A 22,312-nucleotide genomic window follows, 5' to 3' on the forward strand; every position below is an offset into this window, starting at 1 on the left:
ATAGAGCAGTCAGAGGGCGTGTGAGGCTTTACCGTACGCCGGAGGATTTATTGTAGACCGACAATGTACAACAGCTGACTTACATCAGGAGGTGTGTGGGCTGGAGAGTGATAATGACAACCAAACCCAGTGTGACAGAGCTGAGCACTACATCGACAGTAATCACAGAACTCAAAGGTTTTGTCAAAGAGTGACGGACACAGCAGGGTCAAGAGTTTAATGATAGTGTGTGTGTGAAGCATGGCGACTGGGCAGTGTATTGGCATGTAGACAAACGGTTCAGAGCTGCCATGAATGGCCGGTCACAGCTCTTTAAGATGAGACCCTGAGAGTCCGACTGATGGGTCAGATTAGGTTCTGAAACATCCATCGGATTCAATGAGCGTCAAGCAGGCCCACGTGGAGTCTGCTGGCTGCTACAGGGTTTGTTTTCATATCAGGATCGGGTCAAATATTTGCAAATTAGTTTTCTGTTTTAACCTGCTTGGAGTTCCAGATGGGAAATGGTTTACTGTATCAGAGCAGTTCAAAGAGTGTTTGGGGGGCTGTCACTCACAGAAAAGTAAGTTGACATTAAACTTTTCTGTATTCATTGTGTTGCCCCGCAAAAAAACACCCATCTGGTTCCTCAAACGGTTTAATAAAAAAATAATTATACCATTTTATGTTTTGGTAGGAGCAGGGTTAACAAGGTAGCCCGCATGTTTATTCATCTTTCCCCTGCGTGGTTTAGCCACATAAATCTTTACAGTATATTCATAATAAACAGAAGTGTATAAAAGTCTTGTTGCTTTAGGCATCAAATACTGGGTTTAAAGCTGTTCCAAATGGTGGTTATTTCTCTTATTATAAATAAATATAGGTTGATTCCATCTTAGTTAACTCTACATCACTTGTGGGTGCAGTTGTAACACTAATTGTTTTAAGTTCAGCAACATTTGACATATCAAGAGTGTAAGAATATACAGCTTGTATGGCAAACCCATTGTAAAGCCCTTTGAATCAAACCTGAGCTAATGGGCTGTATAAATAACATTTATTTGACATGACTTTGAATTATTTTCTCTGAAGGAAAAGCATTAAAAGAAGAATGGCGTTTTTTATCAGTGGGTCCACCAATCAGCAGGAGAAAGAAGGTCACTTAACCTTTGTGAAATCGCAGAATAACCAACCTTTGGTCAACCATAGCAGGGGGGCAGTCCCCCCACTGAGGGGTCTGATCATTTGTCACCTACAGTTCAGTTCTGGGAGCGTCTTCACTGTGTCATCCATCTTCACTTCGCATTCTAAGTGTGTGTCCGCAGTGTGTGTGTGTTTCACGCCATTTGTCAATAGTTCAGAGTGCAGCTTCACTCATTCGTCTTCAGCGAGCGTCTTAAGTGTGCATTCTTGTGTCCATCTCAGGTCATTAGTGGTCAGCTCATATAATGGATGCATGGGGTAGGTGGCTATCGGGATAAAGTGAAGGGCTCCTCTCTTCTTGTCTGAAACTGATGGGATAACTTAACACGATTGTGGTAAAACTTATTTTTCAATCTGGTGATTGCTAGGCCTTGTGTGTCACAGAAAGACAGTAACAGACAAGGCCAGACAACATTGTTTTATTGTTCAAATGCAATATATACTGTAAATACATGAGTGACTTGGTCTCATTTGTGTTTGTTGACCTCAGAATGGATGTTTTCACAGTAGTCTGCCAAGGGTTAAGTTTCAAACATGCAACTAGTTTTTTTAAATGGCTGTCATTACAGTCCATTTTTTTGTTGCTACATATTCCTCTCTCTGTAAAAAGTCAAATAAAACTGATTCTGATAATACAAATATTGTATTCCAATATTATTTGAGATTCTCTTTTGTATTTTATTGTAGCTTTTACTGTGTCCCATTTGTTTACTTATATGCTGCTTTTTATAGCTCTTTGTTATTTACTTACCTACTAACTTACTTACGTATTTACTAACCGAATGAGTTAGTTAGCTGTATGGTTTTATTGTTTGGAAATCAAGGAAACAATAAGAATTCACGATAAAAAGAAAACTTTTATATGTCCAACATTTCTAGACAATATCTTTAAGTTGACCTCAGCCTTATCCCCCAAGGTTGGCCATGTTGCCGAGCAAGATTTTATATTTTTCACCTGTTTTTTTGTTGACCTTCTCGACCCCAAGCCTTTTAGTATATTGAGACTTTTAACCGCTTCAGTTTCCTCCAACGGTCCTACAAAACTCTGAATATCCAATAAATGTGAATATCGTTCAGAGCATGTTCACAAAGCATGAAAAAATATACACTTAAGATCATCACACAATCAAAAGCGATGTGGTTTGGCTGGGAAACAAACGTTTGTATCAATAGCAATTTGGTTAGAATTGCCTCTCAGCTGATGTTTGATTGAGAGAAAACCAGAGGAGGCTGGCAGTACCCGTTCCTGTGAGTGTGTGTTCTGCCTGCATACTTGGCATCAGATCAAGGTGAATCTGGTATGAGCGAGGGAATGAGCTAAGGAAAGTGTGTGTTTGTGTGTGTGTGTGCATTTGCAGCCCTCATTAGTAAACTCCAGCCCTGCTTTCACAGTATGAACACACCACTCCTCCCCTTCCCTTCACTCTCAGCCTCTCAACTAAATGAGGTTAATAAACTCAAGCGTTTACTACCATCACCAACACCATCCCTCCTCTCCTGCTTTCTCCTTCATCTCTGCCTCTCTACCTCCACTGCGCTCTGCACTCCTGAGCCAGCACTCCCTTCTCCTCTAAGCCTCCCTCCTTCTTTCATCTCAGCTGAAACGCTTTCTTCCTCTTTTCCTCACCTCTTTTTTTATTGTCATTGTTGCAGGGCGAAAGCTCTGGGATTTCCTCCCTCTATTTCCCAGGACAGAGCTGCAATTACAGCTCAGGAGAGAAGAAGACCAGCTGTGCGGGGGACTGGGGAGCAGTAGCAGAGACACAAAGAGGAGAGCGCCCCTCAGAGGCCAGGGTATGAAACTGCTCATATTCCCACCATAATATTTTCCCTCACATCAAAGCAGACGAATACTTTCAGGACGCACGGCTGTTTTTTTAAGTACCAGGCAGGGTCACCATGACCAAACAGGAATAACAACCCATCTTAACGAATATTGTGCCGTGTTATGACCTAGCTCGGCTGTCCTGAACGTTAAAAACACAACTGAACACACAAAGCTGTGGCAGGAACACGCAGTGATACCAAGGAAATGTGAAGAATGCATCAAACAGCCTTGGGTGCTCTTATCTTGGACTGCATGTGGACAGGGACATCCTAAAAGAAGTAAATACTGAAAATATGATTAAAGAGAACACATAAACATAAAGGACACATTCAGACAGCTGTGACCTGATTACTTGAAGGAATGCTGAGGGACTGGGCAGAAATCCTATGTGGCACCGTGTCGATACATACAACGTTTCAGAGGGAATGTCGTGTTTCCTTTCATCTTACAGCTTATAGCCTCACGTCTTATAGTCAATTAAGTACATTTTTAGGCTGTGTATTACATAGATTATTACTTAATATTTAACTTACCTGCTGTACAGTCAGTTAAATTGAAATAGCCTCTGTGATTATGCAACATATCTGACTGGATTATCTTCAAACGAAATAATTATTCGCCTCAGGTCTGCTCAGTGTTGCTCTGATCATATGACTGAAGGGTGGCTTTTCATCAAGGCCCAAGCCTTTTTTTCTTTAAAGATCCCATGTCATGGCCATTTCTACTGATCATAATTCCATTGTTGAAGTATACTAAAATATATTTATACTGTGCAATTTTCCAAACTCACATTGGTTTCTCATACAGCATCTCTGTAAAGTATGTGTATTCACCAGTATTCACTCTCTGTCCTAAACGGCTTGTTGGCCCAGTGTGCTCTGATTGGTCGGGACGTTTGCGAGGCTCGTTGCTGCTCGGAGCAGACAGGGCTTCCGTGTCGGCGATACAGCGAGAACAAGCTAAACTCATCCTGAGCACACACAAACACTCACAGCCGAAGTAAAAACAATAAGTGTGGCTTGATATTGAGTAAGAAAAAGGTTTATATAACACTGTGAGAATGGGTCTGCAGAGAGCATTTCTCCGCGATCCCAACGTAGTAGCCCGTATTTATATAGCCCAATATCACAAATGTTACATTTGTCTCAGTGGACAGAACATCAGTATGACAATACGACACCCTCTGTCCTTAGACCCTCACATCGTACAAGGAAAAACTTCCGGAGAAAACCCACAGTTTAAAAGGGAAAAATGGGAGAAACCTCAGGGAGAGCAACAGAGGAGGGATCCCTCTCCCAGGACGGACAGACGTGCAATAGATGCTGTGTGTAAATTGAAAAGATAATACATTTGCAACATAGGTAGTCCAAATGTTTGAAAATGCATGTGTGTATAATAGGAAGAGGAATCCATGAGGATATCCATCCAGGACTTATGATCCAGGACCACAGCCACGACTCAAGATCCAGGGCTCGCGATCCAGGACTCAGGACCGCAGCAACAGGATCATCCATGACTCCGGATCCCGGCGTATATAGACACCAAAAACAAAGAAATTTGGGGAAGCTGGGTTAATCGGAACATGAGAGTACACAGGTATAGACAGAGAGAAGGAAGAAGTAAGATGTCCCCCCACAAACTAAGCCTATATCAGCAAAACTAGGGGCTGAATCTAATCAGCCCTAACTATAAGCTTTATCAAAAAGGAAGGTCTTAAGCGCACTCTTAAAAACGGATAGGGTGTCTGCCGCCCGAACACAAACTGGAAGCTGATTCCACAAATGTGGAGCTTGATAAGAAAAGGCTCTGGCTCCCATTGTACTTTTAGAGACTCTAGGAACAACCAACAACCCTGCATTCTTGGAACGCAATGCCCTAGTAGGACAGTAGGGTATAATGAGTTCTTTAAGGTAAGATGGCGCCTGCCCATTAAGGGCTTTGTAGACGAGAAGAATAATTTTAAATTCTCTCCTGTGTTCTATAGGGAGCCAGTGTAAGGCAGCCAGAACAGGAGTAATGTGGTCCCTTTTCCTAACTCTGGTTAGTACATGAGCTGCAGCATTTTGAATCAGCTGAAGCGACTTAACTGACTTCTTGGTACACCCTGATAATAAGGAGTTACAATAATCCAGCCTTGAAGTAACAAATGCATGGACTAGTTTCTCTGCATCGTTTTGAGGCAAGATATGCCTGATTTTTGCAATGTTACGTAGATGGAAGTAAGCGGTCCTTGAAATTGATTTTATGTGGGCGTTAAAGGATCAATCCTGATCAAATATAACACCAAGATTCCTTACAGTCTCACTGGAGGCCAAATTAATGCCATCCATAGTTAGTATATCTTTAGATAGTTTGTTTCGTAGATTCTTCGGGCCGAGTACAATAACTTTTTTTTTGGTCGTGTTTAACATCAAAAAGTTTAAGGTCATCCACGTTTTTAAGTCCTTGAGGCAGTCTTGAATTTTATTTAGATGATTAATTTCATCAGGCTTGATTGATAAATATAGTTGAGTATCATCCGCATAACAATGAAAATTTACAGAATGATTCCTTATAATATTGTCTAACGGAAGCATATATAATGTGAACAAAATAGGTCCGAGCACTGAGCCCTGTGGCACTCCATGGCTAACTTTGGTTTGCGTGGAAGATTCATCGTTGACACGTACAAACTGAGAGCGTTCAGATAGATAGGACCTAAACCAGCCTAAAGCAGTTCCCTTTATGCCAACTAAGTGCTCTAGTCTTTGCAATAAGATATCATGGTCGATAGTATCAAATGCAGCACTGAGATCGAGCAAGACAAGAATAGAGACAAGTCCTTTATCTGAGGCTATTAGAATGTCATTTGTGACTTTAACCAGAGCTGTCTCTGTGCTATGATGTGTTATAAAGCCAGACTGAAAATCTTCAAATAAATCATTGTTTTTTAAGTAATCACACAACTGTTTTGCGACCGCTTACTCAAGAATATTTGAGAGGAACGGACGATTAGAAATAGGTCTATAGTTGGCTAAAACCTCTGGATCGAGGTTGTGCTTTTTAAGAAGCGGTTTTATCACTGCTACTTTGAATGATTGTGGAACATAGCCTGATAATAAAGACATATTCATAATATTTAATAAAGAAGTGCTAATTAATGGAAAAACTTCCTTCAACAGCTTAGTTGGAATTGGGTCTAACATACACGTTAATGGTTTAGAAGAGAGAATCATTGAATTTAATTGTTCAAGGTTTATGGCTGAAAAGCATTCTAGTTTACTATCTAGTGTAATATTAGAACTTACGTTTCCGGGAGCTGTTGATAACACTATAGGCCTACTGGTCAAAGGCAAGAGGTCATTAATTTTGTTTCTAAGAGTAACAATTGTATCGTTAAAAAAGCACATAAAATCATTACTACTGAGTGCTATGGGAATAGATGGCTTAATCGAGCTGTGGCTCTCTGTCAGCCTGGCTACAGTGCTGAAAAGCAATCTTGCATTATTCTTATTCTCATCTATTAATGAAGAGTAAGTAGTAAGCTGCTCTCGCTTTACGCAGTGCTTTCTTTCTTTCTTTCATTGAGAGTAATATGCCAAATTAAACGAGATTCTTCAAGTTTAGTGGAACGCCATATCCTTTCAAGTTGTCTCGACTTTTGCTTTATTTTGCGGGTTTGACAAACAACAATGAATGCTTACAGGTTGTGTACCCGAATCTCCCGCTGGTCCAAACAAAGTAGGAACAGCAACGTTCTTCAGTGTCCTACGCTGTACATATCCGGCATGAATCGCTGAAAGGTTTGGGAAGCTTTGTTTCGTGAAAGGCTGGCAGAGGGTGTGGCCTCTGGGTATCCTCACGTCAGAGTACCCAGTAAGTAAACAATGGAAAATGAGAAATCTCCAACAAGGCGTTTTGGGGAGGTCTTTTCTGTGTTTTACTCGCTACAGGGTGTACTTTGAGGGTTTTTGACTCTGCAGACCGTTTACATGCATAAAAACCTTCATAACGCACAAGGGGACGGGTAAAGCATGACATGGGACCTTTAACTGAAGAAGGTTTAACAGTTTTTTTCCATTTCATTCTTCAGTTTGTATTGTATTGGGCCATACAGTACACAGCAATGATGGTGCAAGCCATTTTAAACTGATTAAAATCCATTAATCTTGTCATTTATTCTGCTGCTCTTCCAGAGACATCTCCAAATCCCATGAAAGGACCATTGCAACAGTGTGTTTATCCATCCTTCAACACTCTCTTTATTGACGTTTTTTTACTACGCTATAGCTTTAATTAATCTATATTTTAAACTGGGGTAAATAGTGCATTTCTTGGACACTATTCTGTAGTTGGGGATTAATACACATTTGGTTATTATGGTTAAACAGGCAATACTTGTTAATAGGATCAAATCATTGTTGATTTTGGTCTTTTCTTGGGATTTGTTGACAATAAGAACACATTGGAATATCATCAGCCCTTATTGTTTTAAGTTGTTGACTCTAAGTGTATTCCCCTAAATGAGAAAGTCAAAATTCAAATTGTAAAGTATTTACTTAGGTTTCAGTGCAGAAAATGCAAAAAAGTATATAATGAACTAGAATGGCGCTTCAATCTGCCAAAGCTGCATTCAATCCAGTCAAAAATATTGCGTAATTCTACCCCGTTACGCAGATGAACTCCGAATTAAACAGGTTCTTCCTTGGCCTGTGCTTCACCCTTCCCCCCAAAAAAGGGCTATTCATTTTCTGAAATGCTGCTGACAAACAACAAACATAACCTCTTCGGCAGATGTAATTATATCGTTTTCTAAATTAAAGGGGAACTCCACCAATTTTCCATACCAAAGTCTATGTTATACACAACCGGTAAACACAGTTATAAAATATCTTCTGTGGTTCTGAAGGAGCTTAGTCAAGACCGAGAAAATGACTTTGTGACATCACTTGTGTTTCCCAGATTGAGTTTAAGACATTTCAACTGAAGCCTGCCTTACAAAGTAGGGGTGTGCAGATTGCCATTTACCAGGAAGGGAGGGTCTAGCAATAAAATCTTTTGAGGTGTAGGATCCAGTATTTTTGGGGCTTATTAGGTACTAAAAGTAAAGATATTTACGCTTCCTTTTCTTTTCTGTCTCTTAAATCCCTCAACTTTATGGAAGTGCAACACAAAGTTGCCTCTTATCAGTGCCCCCACTCCTGCTCGTATAGTCATCCTAGCTGAATGGGAATTGTTGGACATATGCCATTTCGATTGACACTTTTATCTGTACATTTTTCGGATGCTTGACCCCAACTGGAAATGATCCCCTGACCTTGGCACCTCCCGCCAGACCCTCTCCACACTGGATCACATTATTAAAATGACTGTGATATGTGCCTGTTCGGCTTCAGGCATCAGCTGCTTGCAATGTAATGTTTCCCAACAGCTGTCGCACTGTTCGGCTGGTGTGTGAGTGTGTAACAAAGAGAGAGTGATGGCAGCAGGAGCCCCCGTCAGACCCATGGGACGGTCGGGAGAGGAGCAGACGGTCGTGTCGTTTCACTGGAAACATATGGTGAAACTCAAGTGTGTAATTTACCTAGGACTACGGGTGGCCCTGAGTAGCACGTACACACATGCGCATGCACACATGTACACACACACAGTGACAGGGTGTAATTTACCTGAGGCCTATGGGTGGCCCAGTGTCCCGTTGCACTTGTCACACACTCAGACGGCTCATACCCAGTTCACACTTTCTTGTAGAGACGGAGAGAGTGAAACTAATTTCCCCAGGCCTGCAGACAGAAGAGTAAGAAATCACACGGTGACAGAGATGTTAGAGAGGGTGCATTTAGTGTATTGTGGGGAAGACATTACCCCAAAATCTCAACCTGTGGGAGTACTGCACACCCTGTATCACATCCTCTCCTATTCATCAACCTGGCTCCTTTTCAAAGCGGGCGCGATCCTCCTTCAAAGAGATGAAGGTCATGGGAGCACCAGTGAAGGGGAGGAAGACAGATTAGAAGAGTGTGTCCCTCCCTACATTCCTGCACTGACCTTCATAGTAGTGTGGCACTGTAGCTATCATCGGCCCACCATGCTTTACAGTGGGTTGTTATTGAGGGCTGGGATTATGGGCTCCGCCAACCTGCATGCCCCACCCCAATTCCACGGCAAGCGTAAATGGAGCATATCTTATTCCGCGTGACGATTGACAGACAGGCGGTCCCAGACGTTTACGGTTGGCACTGTTTGAGGTGTCTGTCTGTGAAGGCTGATATGATAGTCTGTCTACAAGTCGCTGTGTGTGTGTGTGTGTGTGTGTGTGTGTGTGTGTGTGTGTGTGTGTGTGTGTGTGTGTGTGTGTGTGTGTGTGTGTGTGTGTGTGTGGTGTGTGTGTGTGTGTGTGTGTGTGAGCTGGTGTTTGATCTCCTTTCCCAGCCAAGGGGCTTTAACTTCACTCCAGGTGCAGAGAAGTCAACCTGGGGGCATGGGAGGCACATACAGTTGAGATCACAACCCTGATGTACACACATACACACACACACACACACACACACACACACACACACACACACACACACACACACACACACACACACACACACACACACACACACACACACACACACACACACACACACACACACACACACACACACAGAGGCAGGACGTTTCCTTGATGCAGTTACTCAGACTGAGTAACTTTGTGGTTTAAACTGGTTTACCAGTCCAGTGGTGTCGCCGTGGAATGCTTCTAGAGCATCAGCAGGATAAACATTACTGTTACCGCCTCCACATGAAAACATCAATCAGTCGCTAACAGAAATACTGAGAGTTAAAAAATGAAAAGGTGAAAGGGCCAGCTGGTTCAGTGGGCAACATAATGACAATGTGCAGGACCAGCTCTCAGTCTACTGTACACACAAGCAGATGGAGTTGGTTTTCATTGCTGCAGGTCAGCTCTGATTGAACACAGTAAATGAGTCAACACTGGGACTAAACACTGCATGTGACTCTGAAGTGAAGTTGATATAAAGTTATTAACAGGTGAAGGTTTGGATCAAATCATTGGCAAACCATTAATTCTACCCCAAAAATGTCGTTAAAGGCTCTTAACTGCATTTCTTCCATTCCAGCACCTCAAAAGCAGCGGGAGTAAGCGCTCTCTTTATTCCTCCATATCTCCACACAGGAAATCTGTGTGGTCCGTAATGAGCTCAGTAAACATCTGCTGCTCCTGTATTAAAGACCATTTTCTACGCGTCTCATCCTGTAATGTGGAGAAATTAGAGTGCAGGGACTCATTCGGGGTGTTTATACACACACATACACACACATTCAGTGAGCAGACATAACATAAGGAGTCCAAGTGTTTTTATACTACCCTACTGACGCTCTAACATACCAGCTCAACACCACAATTTTCCATCCACAACAGTAAAACACTACTGGGTGTCCTTGGTGTATGGGCCTTGACTACCAGGGTTGCTTTTTTTTGTTGAAAGTGCAAGGTACTGGGGCCTGATCCAAGAAGCAGGTTTACTGATTTATCTGGAAATCTTTGGTAATTTATACCCAGAAGCCCCTCAAAGCTGGAACATGTGATTATAAAACCCCCCTTTTCAGATGTTACATCAGATAACTCGGTAAAGCTGCTTTTTGCAAACAGGCTCTTCATTATTTATTCAACTAAAACAAATACACGGTCTGTTTATTTAGCATGGCAGCGTTTCCCTCTAAACACTGTATGACACAACAAAGGCTTGGTTATGCAACTGCTGGTGGATGTGACATTTAAAGAGGAGTAGCACCACCTAGTGTCAACTCTTCATAACTCCATGGCAAATACCAACATGTAACTAACCTTAAAGCAAAGAGAAATAACTAAAACTCACACTGTTTCTTGAGAGAACAAAATGTAATCCAAAAGAAAGAATATTTAATGTATTTTTATTATAGAAAACACGTATTTGATGTGATTACTAAGGCCAGTACAGTAGACTTGCTACACACACAGAAGACATCACTCCTCAGACTACAACTCCAGCTTTCATATTTGCTCCTGCACATTTTTACACTGTGTGCCTGTGGTGATTGACTTAATCCAGCAGAGTGTTCTTCATCCATGAAAACCTCACATTCCAGGCTTTTCCCATTCCTGTCAAAGTCTGCTGATGGTAAGATGGGACAACGTTTGCAGTTTAGGATATCCCTCACTTGCTCGTGTTCTGCTGGACCTCACTGAAGATCTTCTCCTCCAGTTCGGAGGTGTCATACTCCTTCAGCATGTCGTACTCTCTCCATGGCTGCGCCCATTTCTGCGCGTGCTCCATCTGCTCCGTCGTCAGGGACAGGTCAAAGCGGATGCCCTTGATGTCGAATTTTGGTCGTTCCCAGCGTTTGGACCATGGCTTTGGCCGCATCCTTACTTTGATCTGGTGAATGGAGAGAAAATCCCAATCATTGGAAAATATGTATCAACATTACCAGAAAAAATACCTGCGTTAATAAGAATCATAATAGTATAGGTTTCTAACAATAGCTTTAACAATATTACATTGCATTTAGCTGACGCTTTTATCCAAAGTGAGTTAGACCAAGAAGATACAAACTTGAAGAAAACAGAGTCATATAAGTACATCAGGTTTCATAGAGACAAACCAATAATAAGTATGCATGAGCTTGAAGAGGAACCATTTCATCCAGCTCTTTTTTACATATTCAGACCCTGTAGGGGCTCTTACGTTGTTGAAAGGCACCTCTCCAGTGGGGGAGATGGGCACGGGCTTCATGTCCGGGTTCACGGTGCTGTAATCAGGCATAGCGTCTCTCAGGTACAACAGGCTGTCGTCCAGCCTCTTCTCCAACTTCAGCACTTCTACCTTCTGGATGCGAGGGCTGTACAGGTCGAAGCAAATCTCCACACCTGAAGAAACACATGATTGAAATCATAGTTTAACTTAAAGGCAAACTGGTTCACTTTTTGTATAATTGGATGAACCTCAGTATGGGGAAAGTTATTAAGCATGATTCTTTTGCAATTAAATGACAGCACTTATTTTAAACAATAAGCCTGTGTTGCCCTATTAAAGAGAGAACACACATGAATAGAGGGAGGGTCTCAGGTTGAGAAGCAGCATACTTTGTGACTACACAAGAAAACCTTAATATCATAGAAACATTGTATATCATTCAGAAATAGTGTAGGAAATGGACGGTCATAGTGAGTTACTTCATTTACAAATCAATGACAAAACTATTTGGTTGACATAAGACTAGTGTTAATTTCGTTGACTAAAACTATGACGAAATATGTTCGTCAATGACCTTTTTTTCCATGACGAAAACGAGACGATGACGAGACGGCACCGACAATAACTGTAACGAAATCATCATGCAATATCGTTGACGAAAAGTGACGAGACGAAAATGTAGTTTACTAAATAAAAACTATGCCAAAATCTCTCTTTACTTTCGTTGACGAAAAATGAGGAGACGAAATATTATCAAAGGTAACGTTACATCTCTGATAGTCAGTTTTTCTCCCAGCAGTTCCATTTCCGGGGCTGCGGCTGGGCAGCAGCTGTGTGTCTGTGCTGCGCGGCGGTACATTTGAATTATACCGGGCAGCAGCAAAATATGAACTGTCAGGAAGACTCGGGTCTAACTCATGGTCTAACTAACCTTATTTAACAGAAAATAAAATGGCAACAACAGGGCTTGGGAGCAGTGGTCGCACTCGCGTTAACCGAATACCCCCGTCAGCGCGAGTGAGTGATAAATTGTGCACTCGACGGATAATGATGGATTATGACGGAAATGTTACGATCCTCTCCGTCAAAATTACTGACAACGAAAAAGTCTAAAGCCACCACTGCTTGGGAGAAAGAAACAATGTGATATTTGGGCCCATTTTCACTACAATGAGGCGGAGAAAAAAAGCGAATGCATTGTTTTACCAGAAGGGAAGCAATGCGGCCATAACACAGCTGGTAACAACACCACAAACCTGAGCAGATACTCTCTGCAAAGCTTCATTCTTAATCATTCAACCTGTGTTTTTCATCAGATAAGGACAAGATATAATCTTATTGTGAAATACGTTTGACTAAAATGACAAATGATTGGTTTTGGCTAGACCAGTTTGACTGAAATGTTCCATATGATCTGATGACTAAAAAAAGACTCAACCGTTTTCATTGACAAAAAGTAGACTAAAATAATTAGTTTTCTTTGACTAAAATAAGACTAAAATGCTCAGACTTTTAGTCGACTAAAACTTGACTAAATAAAAACAGGATGAAGGTGACTAAATATGACTAAAACTAAAAAGGAAATTTAACACAGGACTAAGACTAAAACTAAATTTAAAAATAGCTGACGAAATTAACACTACATAAGACTAAATATACCTTCATGCCAGGTAACAGTGATGTCACATTGTGTGTCAAAAATATGTCAGAAGGGGTGCAACTACCCAAAAATAGCAAGTTATGCCATCATTTTTACAGAACAAATGATGATGACAATTGGTCATTATCAAAAGAGAAAAAAATTGTCTGACGATCAACTAATCAAATTGGTGAAATGTCCTGTTTTTCAGTAGACCTTTGTTCCTGAAAGCTTACACAGAACATAAATAAACCTCACCTTGGTTATCAATGATGTTCCTCAGGATGAATGTGGCTCCGAGCCCCGTCCCCCCCCTCTGGATACAGATGCCAACAAAGCGGCTCACTTTCCCAGCTGCATTTGTGTCGGCCATGGTCACTGCCAGGATGCTCCCTTGAAACAATAATTGACATTTAAAATTAGTATACAAACAACTGTTTAATACACAGTAATTCTTAAAACACAATTTTTATTCAAAAAGGTTTGCTATATAAAGTAAAACAAAAAGGGGAAAAAACTATGGAATGATTAATAATGTTGATTATTTAAATAAATGTCTCATTACCGTAGAATATTATAATATTATATGGAAAGAATATATAAGTCTAAAAGTTAACGGTGCAAGTTATATCCGATTCAGAGGTCTCTAATAGATTTGAGACAATATCATATGTTGCCCATTTTATTTGTATTTAAATGAAAGCATAAGAATAATCTGGCTGTAGACTGACTGCTAGGACATGAGAAATATATGGCCTTGTAGCTTTGATTTCACTTGTATCAATGGAAAAGTGTCAAGGACTTCGGCCCCAAATCTATTTGTTGTTTTGTCTGACTGCCTTTTGTTATGTTATGTTTGTTTATACTCCTGTTCTTCCTTGTAAAGCGACCTTGGGTATTATGAAAGGCGCTATAGAAATCCAAGTTATTATTATTATTATTAATGATATTCCCCAGATTACAGAAGAGAAAGGTGTTTGGGTGAATCAGTGTATGAATGTTGTGGGGTTAACCAATGTCTTACCTGGGTAGAATTCAGGGATGTTGAGCACTTGCCTCCTGCGGATCATGTCTTTCCTCTCCATGGCAAACTTTATAGGATCTGTTCTCTGTCTGGGTGGGATGAACTCTGGGCTCAGGAACCTAGGAAGGAAGACAAAACACTTACAGGAAAACATACTTTACGCAGAATGCAGTATTTGGAGAAAGAATGGAAATACATCCTACTTTCTCAGCGATGCCACAGTCTGTGTTTTATCAACAATGACAGGTTTAGATGGAGGGGTGAACTTCGGGGGCTCCTCGTCGGGAGAAAGACGACACAGACACGTGGATATGAACCCTGGAAATAAAAACAAGGACATAAGATAACAGTAGAGTCGAATAATGGTCGTTATTAGGTTAAATAGTCGCAAGCTAACAATGTACCGTTAGCAACATTAGCTCATACGTCAGGATGAACATTATAAATACTGCATGTTTTTCAAAGCCTGACAGCAAATTCAATGTAGAATGGAGAATTGTACGCTTGTTGTGTTTACTTACGTTCATTTCGGAGCCGGAGGTTGCGTAGTAAGCTTAGTGAAAACATCATTTTGTTGAGCCCTTTCCCTACAGACAGCCATGTCTGACCTTCTGTTGTCACATGGAAACGCGTACGGAAGCCGTGTAGGGTAAATGTTATTGAAACGCGATTTATTCGAATCTGCAGTAAAATACATTGTCCACAAGATGGTGCAACTGTTATATCAAATATAAGAAAGAAAGCAAGAGAACCCTAACAATTATCCTACCGTGATAACAGATTAATACAAATGTTGATTTATTGAGATGGCAGCATTTTTTTCTTTTACAGATAGTATGTGTTTATATTGTTGGCTACATCAACAACATCCGGAGAGTCAATTACATGTTTTTGGTTATAGATGTATTTATGAATTAATTATTCCAGACAGGCTTTTAAAGTAGTGTTTTATGATTAAAAATATATATATTTATTGGACAAAAAAAAACGGATGTTAAGAGGCTTAACTTTAGTAAAACACAACAATAAATAGCCTAATGGATACTTTATTACAAGTAATATTATCCACACTTAGAAGTACACCAGTATTTGTATTTTTATACTTTTTATTTATAGGCCTATTTAATTAAACAAATGCACTTTGCTTAGAAAATAAACTCATATTTTTACATACAGTATAAGCTAATAATAACAACAACAAAACATGAAAAATAATTACAGGAATTGAGCTGAATGAAAAAATGAAACAAAAAATAAATAAGTAAATACATACATATGCTTTCTTGTTATATAAAAAAAAAACCTACTCGGTGCTTTAGCCCCAATAATAATACTAATATTAATACAAATGTGTATTTTAGTTTTTCCATTAATCAGTCCATTTTCTCCATCTATTATCAGCTATGTGTTTTATTTTATTTCTAATTTTGTATGTCATCCTTTCCGTAGTGTACACTCCAGTATTGTACATTTGCATACATTATTCAAATGTGAAGTCCTTATTGGGTGACACATGGGCCCTTCCATATTTATGGCATGTGTCTGCTAGGGAACTCTGGGTCTTTGGGACCCTGCAGGGGAGCGGCGGTGCTCCAGGTGGGCTGCCTCCACACCACAACACGCAGTTAGAGTAGAGAGCAGTGCTGTAGCCCAGAGGAGCCCCGACCCGCAGTCTGTCAGAAGTGTGGTGGAGGAGGATGAGGGAGGACTAGAGGCATGGCACTGCGCACCTCCCGCAAGAGACGCGGATCCTGAACCCCAATGCAGCTTCTGGACTTTCTAATGCTTTGGATAAACTCACAAACTTCGAGGCTTCAAGGATGTTCTTCTCAGATGGGACTCTCTCAGCAGTCACTTATGCTCTCCTGTTGGGAATAACGTGTGTGAGCGTCCTCTGCGATCTCACCAAGGGCTCTTCAGACTTTTCAGGTTGGGAATAAATATGTTGTTCTTGGTCAAAAATAAGTGTAACACCTCTGTTTGTAGCCTTGAAAAGTAACGATACAGCAGCATGTCCAGATGCCCCACTTGTTTGTGTCTGCGCTCAAGCCTCATCACACTTTACGATAGAGAAGTGCAATGATTTCACGCTAGGATATTGAAAAATAAGCAGGATAAGTCCAGATGTATGCTTTAAAACGACTTTCAAAACAACTGTGAGCAGTGATTTCAGAGTGTTGTCGCGCGCACTTCTCTCAGGAAGACCCGTGCCTCTGGCGTGCTGCAGCATGCACACTAATGTTTGTTTCAACAACGTGTAACCTGGAAACACAACTTAAACATGCGGAAAAGACCCATGTTTCTTATCTTTTGGGCACATCTGAGTCACACTTCAAACAACAGGTTCTCCTTTACTACGGCCACCTGTGTAGGGGTTAAGGGTTGCTTTATCAGTACAGCATATATCCCATTTATACAATTGACATACATGGGATGTGGTTAATGTGTCACTATAGAGAAGTTGTTTATGCTTTATACACATAGTATTAAAGGTAAATGCAATGCAAGTCATATTAGTGCCTGGAAACTGCCCATTATCTCAGGTTTATGTGCAATCCAGTGTGACGGAATCTGAAGGCTTTTATTTTACTAAAGTAATGAGTTATTCTGCGTTGCATTAAAGGCCATTGAGCTGTGCTGATCCCAAGGCAAGCCTGCAGGTTTTGTTTACAGTGCCATAAAACAGGAAGGCAGCTTTGTGTCGGTGTTAATTGGCCTCTAATGGGTCTATTGGTTGGAAACGAGCAGGCTAACACTGTGGGGAAAAGGTGCTAAAGCGCAGATGTATATGCCCTGTGTGTACGAATGTGTGTGCATGTGTCCATGTTGCAGCCTAATGAGCTGCTAAAGATCACTGTGTAGTGAAGGCTGTTAACAAGGTTGTGATTCTCTAATTACCATGAATGTGTCAGTAGTTGTTGGTTTTGTCATAAATACTCTGAGTACATTAAACAACGGTTGATTAAGCAAGAAGGGTAAACTATTAGCCCGGGTGAATCTAGGTTTCTGCTGCTTGGAGCGGGTTTACCAACACAAAGACATGATGATGCAAATCTAGGAAGGAGTTCATTTGTTGAAAGCTTTGGTGCAGCATTTTTATGCTCTGCAAGTTAACCTCTGGACGTTTCAGTGGCTCATTGATAATGTTGCTCTGTAGGGGGATGGAGAGGACCTGCTGTCATGAAGGGATCTTCCTTTTCTTTACATACACTTGAGGTTAGGTTTCAAGTGATGCTCGTGTTGACTCCCAAGATGTACCTTAGGTAACCCACGAGGGACTCTTTGCAACATGCTTTTACAGAAATGCTGACAAGAATTGAATGAACAGGAATGAGAAAGGGGACTCAGAATACCTCAGGACAAAGAAATCCCTCAGTTCTCACATTCTTGACCAGCTGGAGTCTCCCTGGAGACCAAGAGGAGGTCTCTGATTGACATTTGCTGCCAGGGTGTGGGGTGGCACGAGTGCTAGATCGAACATCTGTCACTCAAGTCATATGGTTGGTCTGTGATGGTGGACAATCTGGTCACATGAGCAAGGTGCGTAGCCAACTGTTGGTTTTCCAAAGGCTTTATTAGCAACTTTTTATCACATGCTATTTATAGTTCATGCTTCTATGCGTCTTGTGTTTGCATTGTGTGCTGATAGACGGAGTCATGGCAGTTTCATATTTCATCATGGAAACAACCTACTGCATGATTAGATTGAGTCTCTCCCCGCTTGTTATCATCTTCTGTTGCTGACGGCTAATTAGAGGTGTGGGCGACACTTAAAAGCCCCCAGGCTAACTTCTGTAGTAGGAAGCTAGCTTAATGATGTTTTGAAAGTTACCAAAAGTTGCATTATGTTGATTTTATAAACCGTAAAAGTATAGAAGCTCGACACCTTATTCTCTCCTGTAGGTACTTTCTCAGTGTTACTCATGTGACCAGCTTGTTATGTAACTGTTCTTCATCAGACAGCTAGCAGCAAACCATCCATTACCAGAATTGAACATCACGCATCCTTGCCTATGTTGTAAATACAGACCTCACTGCTCCCCAGGTATATGGAATGTATCTCATATATTTTACGACCAGAAAATACAATAAAGTGATGCATTTAAAATTGGATTGACAGAAAACAAATCTGTAATCTTCTTGATGACCAATAAATCATTTTACTGATAGAAAATAATCAGAATATTAATCAATTTTTTTTTAAACGGTAGTTGCAGCCTTCACTTAGAAGTGTATGTGTTCTCCGGACTTCTAGGCAGTTGTGTATTTGAGGAATTGTACTTCTAGCACTTCACTGGCTGTTATCTCTGGTCTCCTGGACAGTTTTGTAATGTTAACAGAAAGCAGTTTATCATTTTTGTCAACACATGGTTGTAAAGGTAGGGCAGAGCAATGAATAGGGAATTGTTTGGAAATAAAAGCCGTTACACAACAGGAATCCAGCATTTGCTACAACTGGGCCTTTCAACTCAGAGTTACTTACAAAACACAGATGTATTGTGTGTTTCTTTTATCTGTAGAACATTTCAGAATCAGTTGTTTCTGGACAACCTATATGGTGCTGCTAAAAGGTTACAGTGAAGCAACTTCTCTTCTCTTTCGCTGTCATAAAACCCCATAGGCAAAAAGCTATTTAACCTCAGTCAATGGGATGTGAGGCTGTTGAAGGGCCAAAGGGTCAACTGAGGTCAACCCATAGTAACTGTGAGTGTGTGGTTAGGGGGAGTTATCATCCATCTTGCTCTTTGTTCCCCCCTGTCAAACCTCATCACACATGTTGACCACTGTCGGGAAAGGTAGAGAGAAAGTCAACACAACGCTGTTCTCTCAGCTCATGAATTTAAATTTAGTTCAGAAGAGGATAAAGATGTTTGGTTAACTTCAAAGTAAGGCTCTCAAGTTGTGTTGGATCAATATATGAATAGCACGCTTCTTTTAGGGTAATTTCAAGCGTCATGTATATGCATTTTAAGCTTTTTGCACCATGTTCTCATTCCCTACTGGCTTCATTTTTAAACATACAAACGTTGAGAACTCAAACAAAACAAATTGGTTATGTATAAGAAAGGATTACGGTTTAGGGTTTAAACAGGTAGGTAAATGTAGTTACATAGGCTACGTAAGTCCGGTACTGAAGGTAAATAAGTCAGTGGTTGACTTTTGGTTTGACAGGTGACACTCAGCGGTTTCCTGGGTGAAAGTCCTGAGTTTGTTTGACCCATCTTTCCAACCCATCATCCTCCCTATGAGGACATCTCAGTCTTTATACAATTTGACTTCACTTTCAAAGTACTTGCTCTGAGTGTCTTATATTGCTGCAGTATAAAATGACATGACAAAAGCTATTTGTAGTAAGAACACATGAATACACTTTAGCAATATGCAGGTTTTTCATACTTTATTTAGCAATACATGGCTGGCCTGGAATATCTCTCTTTTGGTCAGGACATTTGTGATGGGTATCTTTTTTAAATTCTTGACTTTTTGGTAGACTGAACAACTAATCAATGAATACAAAAGTCATTTGTTAAAGCCCTACTAACATTGTGATACTTTAATAAAATAAGTGGTACTTGATCTTCTGATGTAAAAAGACTGGGGAGCTTGATCCTTCCTAGGTGACAGATCAGCTGATAGCTTCACTATGGGCAAGCTGTCTAAGCTAACAAACACAAATCCACCTATGCTATTACCCTTTAACTATACCCCTAACTGCCTACACACACACAAACACACCCCTCAATCTACTGATCGCTACTCCAGGCCCCTCAATCTTAATCCGCTCTGATTTTTGAGTGTTGGATAAGGGTAGCACACTGAACCCCATGCTCTCCTCTCTCAGACCCTTCCCCCTCCTCATCAGCTCTCCTGCCTTCTTTTTCCTCCACTACCTCCACCTCCTCCTCCTCCTAGCTGCCTCTACTCCTCCCTAGGGCTTGCCTGATCACTGTTTCTGTGTCTGTGTGTGCCAGGTGAGCTCTGTCTAAACAAATCCTGCCTCCCACTTGTTTTGTCTACTGCGGTGGAGGCAGGCGGCGAGGCGGACTGCGACTGCCTGGCATAAGGCTGCTTTTCTCTGCTGCTGAATGGAGAGGGGGTGCTGCTATTCAAAGAGCCGTCTCTGTGAACAACGCTCCCAAAGGAGGGAAGTGTCAAGACATTTCGATTCATTTGCGTGATAGTATCAAAACACACAGAGTTGTTGGGTGTCAACTAGGAAGGGATTTATTTAATGTATTTTTCTGCTTCATACTGAATATATAAAGTGTTTGAAGGAAACTTGCGAGGTTTGAAATACAAACCTTTATTGTTTATATTTCCTTAATCCATCGAAATTCTTTATAGACATGTTGAAAAGGGATTTGGTCGGGGTTTAAAAACGTTTCACCAAATTTTGTTTCGAATCCGCTTATCAAAAATGAAATCCTTTCAAATCCCATATTACATTCATTAAGGTGTTGCTTACATAATATTGAAGTGACAAAAGTTATAGACAGTTCAGATCTACAACTCATAAGGTTGACTTTAAAAAGAGAAGATACGATTCAATAAGAAATGCTTTAGTGTGAGATAAACTGATCAGATATGTTTTAACTGGAGAGCTGGGTCTAAAAGAGAACAGCCTAAAAAAGGTTATTTAATACCAGAGGTAATTGATATAGAGGTTTTCAAGCTTCACATTACAGAAAGCGGTTCTTCCTGAATGCTAAGAATTTATCGCTGAGTTTTGAAACATCATATCCAGCCATCTATCCGTGCATGTTGTGGCCCATGTATCATTAATAGCTGAGCGATGCGGTTAAATATAAACAGTTGTAAATCCCATCTTTGAGAGTTTGGTACCAACACAGCTTCTCTTACATCGACAGTCTAATACGTTTAGGGACATTTGAGCTTTTAGGTGTAGACAGCTTGGAGATGTAATGTGGATATCTTCTGGATATATGTTCCCCTGTTTATAGCCATACAGTGTGTGTGTGTGTGTGTGTGTGTGTGGTGTTGTGTGTGTTTGGTGTTTGTGTGTGTGTTGTGGTGTGTGTGGTTGTGTGTGTGTGTTGTGTGTGTGTGTGTGTGTGTAATTTAAAGCAGAAGTCTGGCACAACATGATAGCGATGAAAGACATGACCTACTATGTAAGTTCTTCCCCCTGGATACAATAAGCGCATGAACAAACATACACATAAAGCAACAATGTCATGTTGGTGATGAGAGATGTGTGTTTACAACAGGAAACAACTCTTCCCTTCTGCGCCCCGGAAATTAAACAAGCCCACCTCCCACGGTAACAAACACAGACACTTTAAAGTCATAGCTTCACTGATGAAAAGTGTTTTGTAAAACCTGAGCTTTATTTTAAATAAATCAATCTGTTTTTTACTATACAATACGCTGAAGGAAAGTCCCGAATAAAAGGACCAAGCGTTGGATACAGAAGTGTTGACAAGATGAATGTGAAGGTGTTAGAATCAGACATAGCCTTAAAGGCAAGCTTTGTCTCCGCTGAGTCAAGTCCCGGCATATAAGCCATATTAACCAATCAAAGTAAGTTTATGTCTTGTGGGCCAAGATATGTGTGCTGGAAGGGTGCACATCCTGACTGAGGTAATGCTCAATAAGTGATTTGGCTGCTGTTGGAGCAATATTACACTAAATTAAACCCAGTATGTCAGTTATGTCTTTGTTACACAAAAATAATAGACACACACTTGCCAGGCATACTGTTCAGTGAAACTGTTATCGGTACACTGGAACTCTTTTTTTAATAATGCAGTCTAATAATGCAAATATGGCTACTTATCAGTTTTATCTTCGCCATGTGTGATCATGTTGTGCTGATGAAGCAGGATGACATTCGGTAACTTTGTCTTTATAGCTCCCGTTTAAATTGTTAAAAAGTTAAAAAAAGAATACGG

The 22,312-nt window shown here is 40.7% G+C and overlaps 2 protein-coding genes across 3 annotated transcripts in view; one reads left to right on the top strand and one right to left on the bottom strand.

The window, feature by feature from the left end:
• Positions 1 to 10,916: 10,916 nt before the first annotated feature.
• Positions 10,917 to 15,038, bottom strand: mrpl19 (mitochondrial ribosomal protein L19). The gene is made up of 6 exons (XM_034231219.1): positions 14,921 to 15,038; positions 14,603 to 14,717; positions 14,400 to 14,518; positions 13,634 to 13,768; positions 11,728 to 11,909; positions 10,917 to 11,418 (listed from the first exon to the last, which is right to left on the bottom strand). Exons 1-6 carry the CDS (start codon positions 14,967 to 14,969, stop codon positions 11,197 to 11,199), a joined length of 822 nt encoding a protein of 273 aa, XP_034087110.1. The 5' UTR covers positions 14,970 to 15,038; the 3' UTR covers positions 10,917 to 11,196.
• A 985-nt stretch (positions 15,039 to 16,023) lies between these two features.
• The window catches only part of LOC117556079 (protein eva-1 homolog A), an 80,284-nt gene continuing 73,995 nt past the window's right edge, over positions 16,024 to 22,312 (top strand). Inside the window, exon 1 of one of the 2 annotated variants that reach the window (XM_034231230.1) lies at positions 16,024 to 16,328. In XM_034231230.1, the coding sequence (XP_034087121.1) occupies positions 16,220 to 16,328 (109 nt within the window). In that variant the 5' untranslated portion in view covers positions 16,024 to 16,219. The remainder of the gene's footprint in view (positions 16,329 to 22,312) is intronic. The other variant, XM_034231238.1, reaches the window with a different exon arrangement.

Source organism: Gymnodraco acuticeps, unplaced genomic scaffold, assembly GCF_902827175.1.
Source record: "Gymnodraco acuticeps unplaced genomic scaffold, fGymAcu1.1, whole genome shotgun sequence".
NCBI classification, from domain to species: Eukaryota; Metazoa; Chordata; class Actinopteri; order Perciformes; family Bathydraconidae; genus Gymnodraco; species Gymnodraco acuticeps.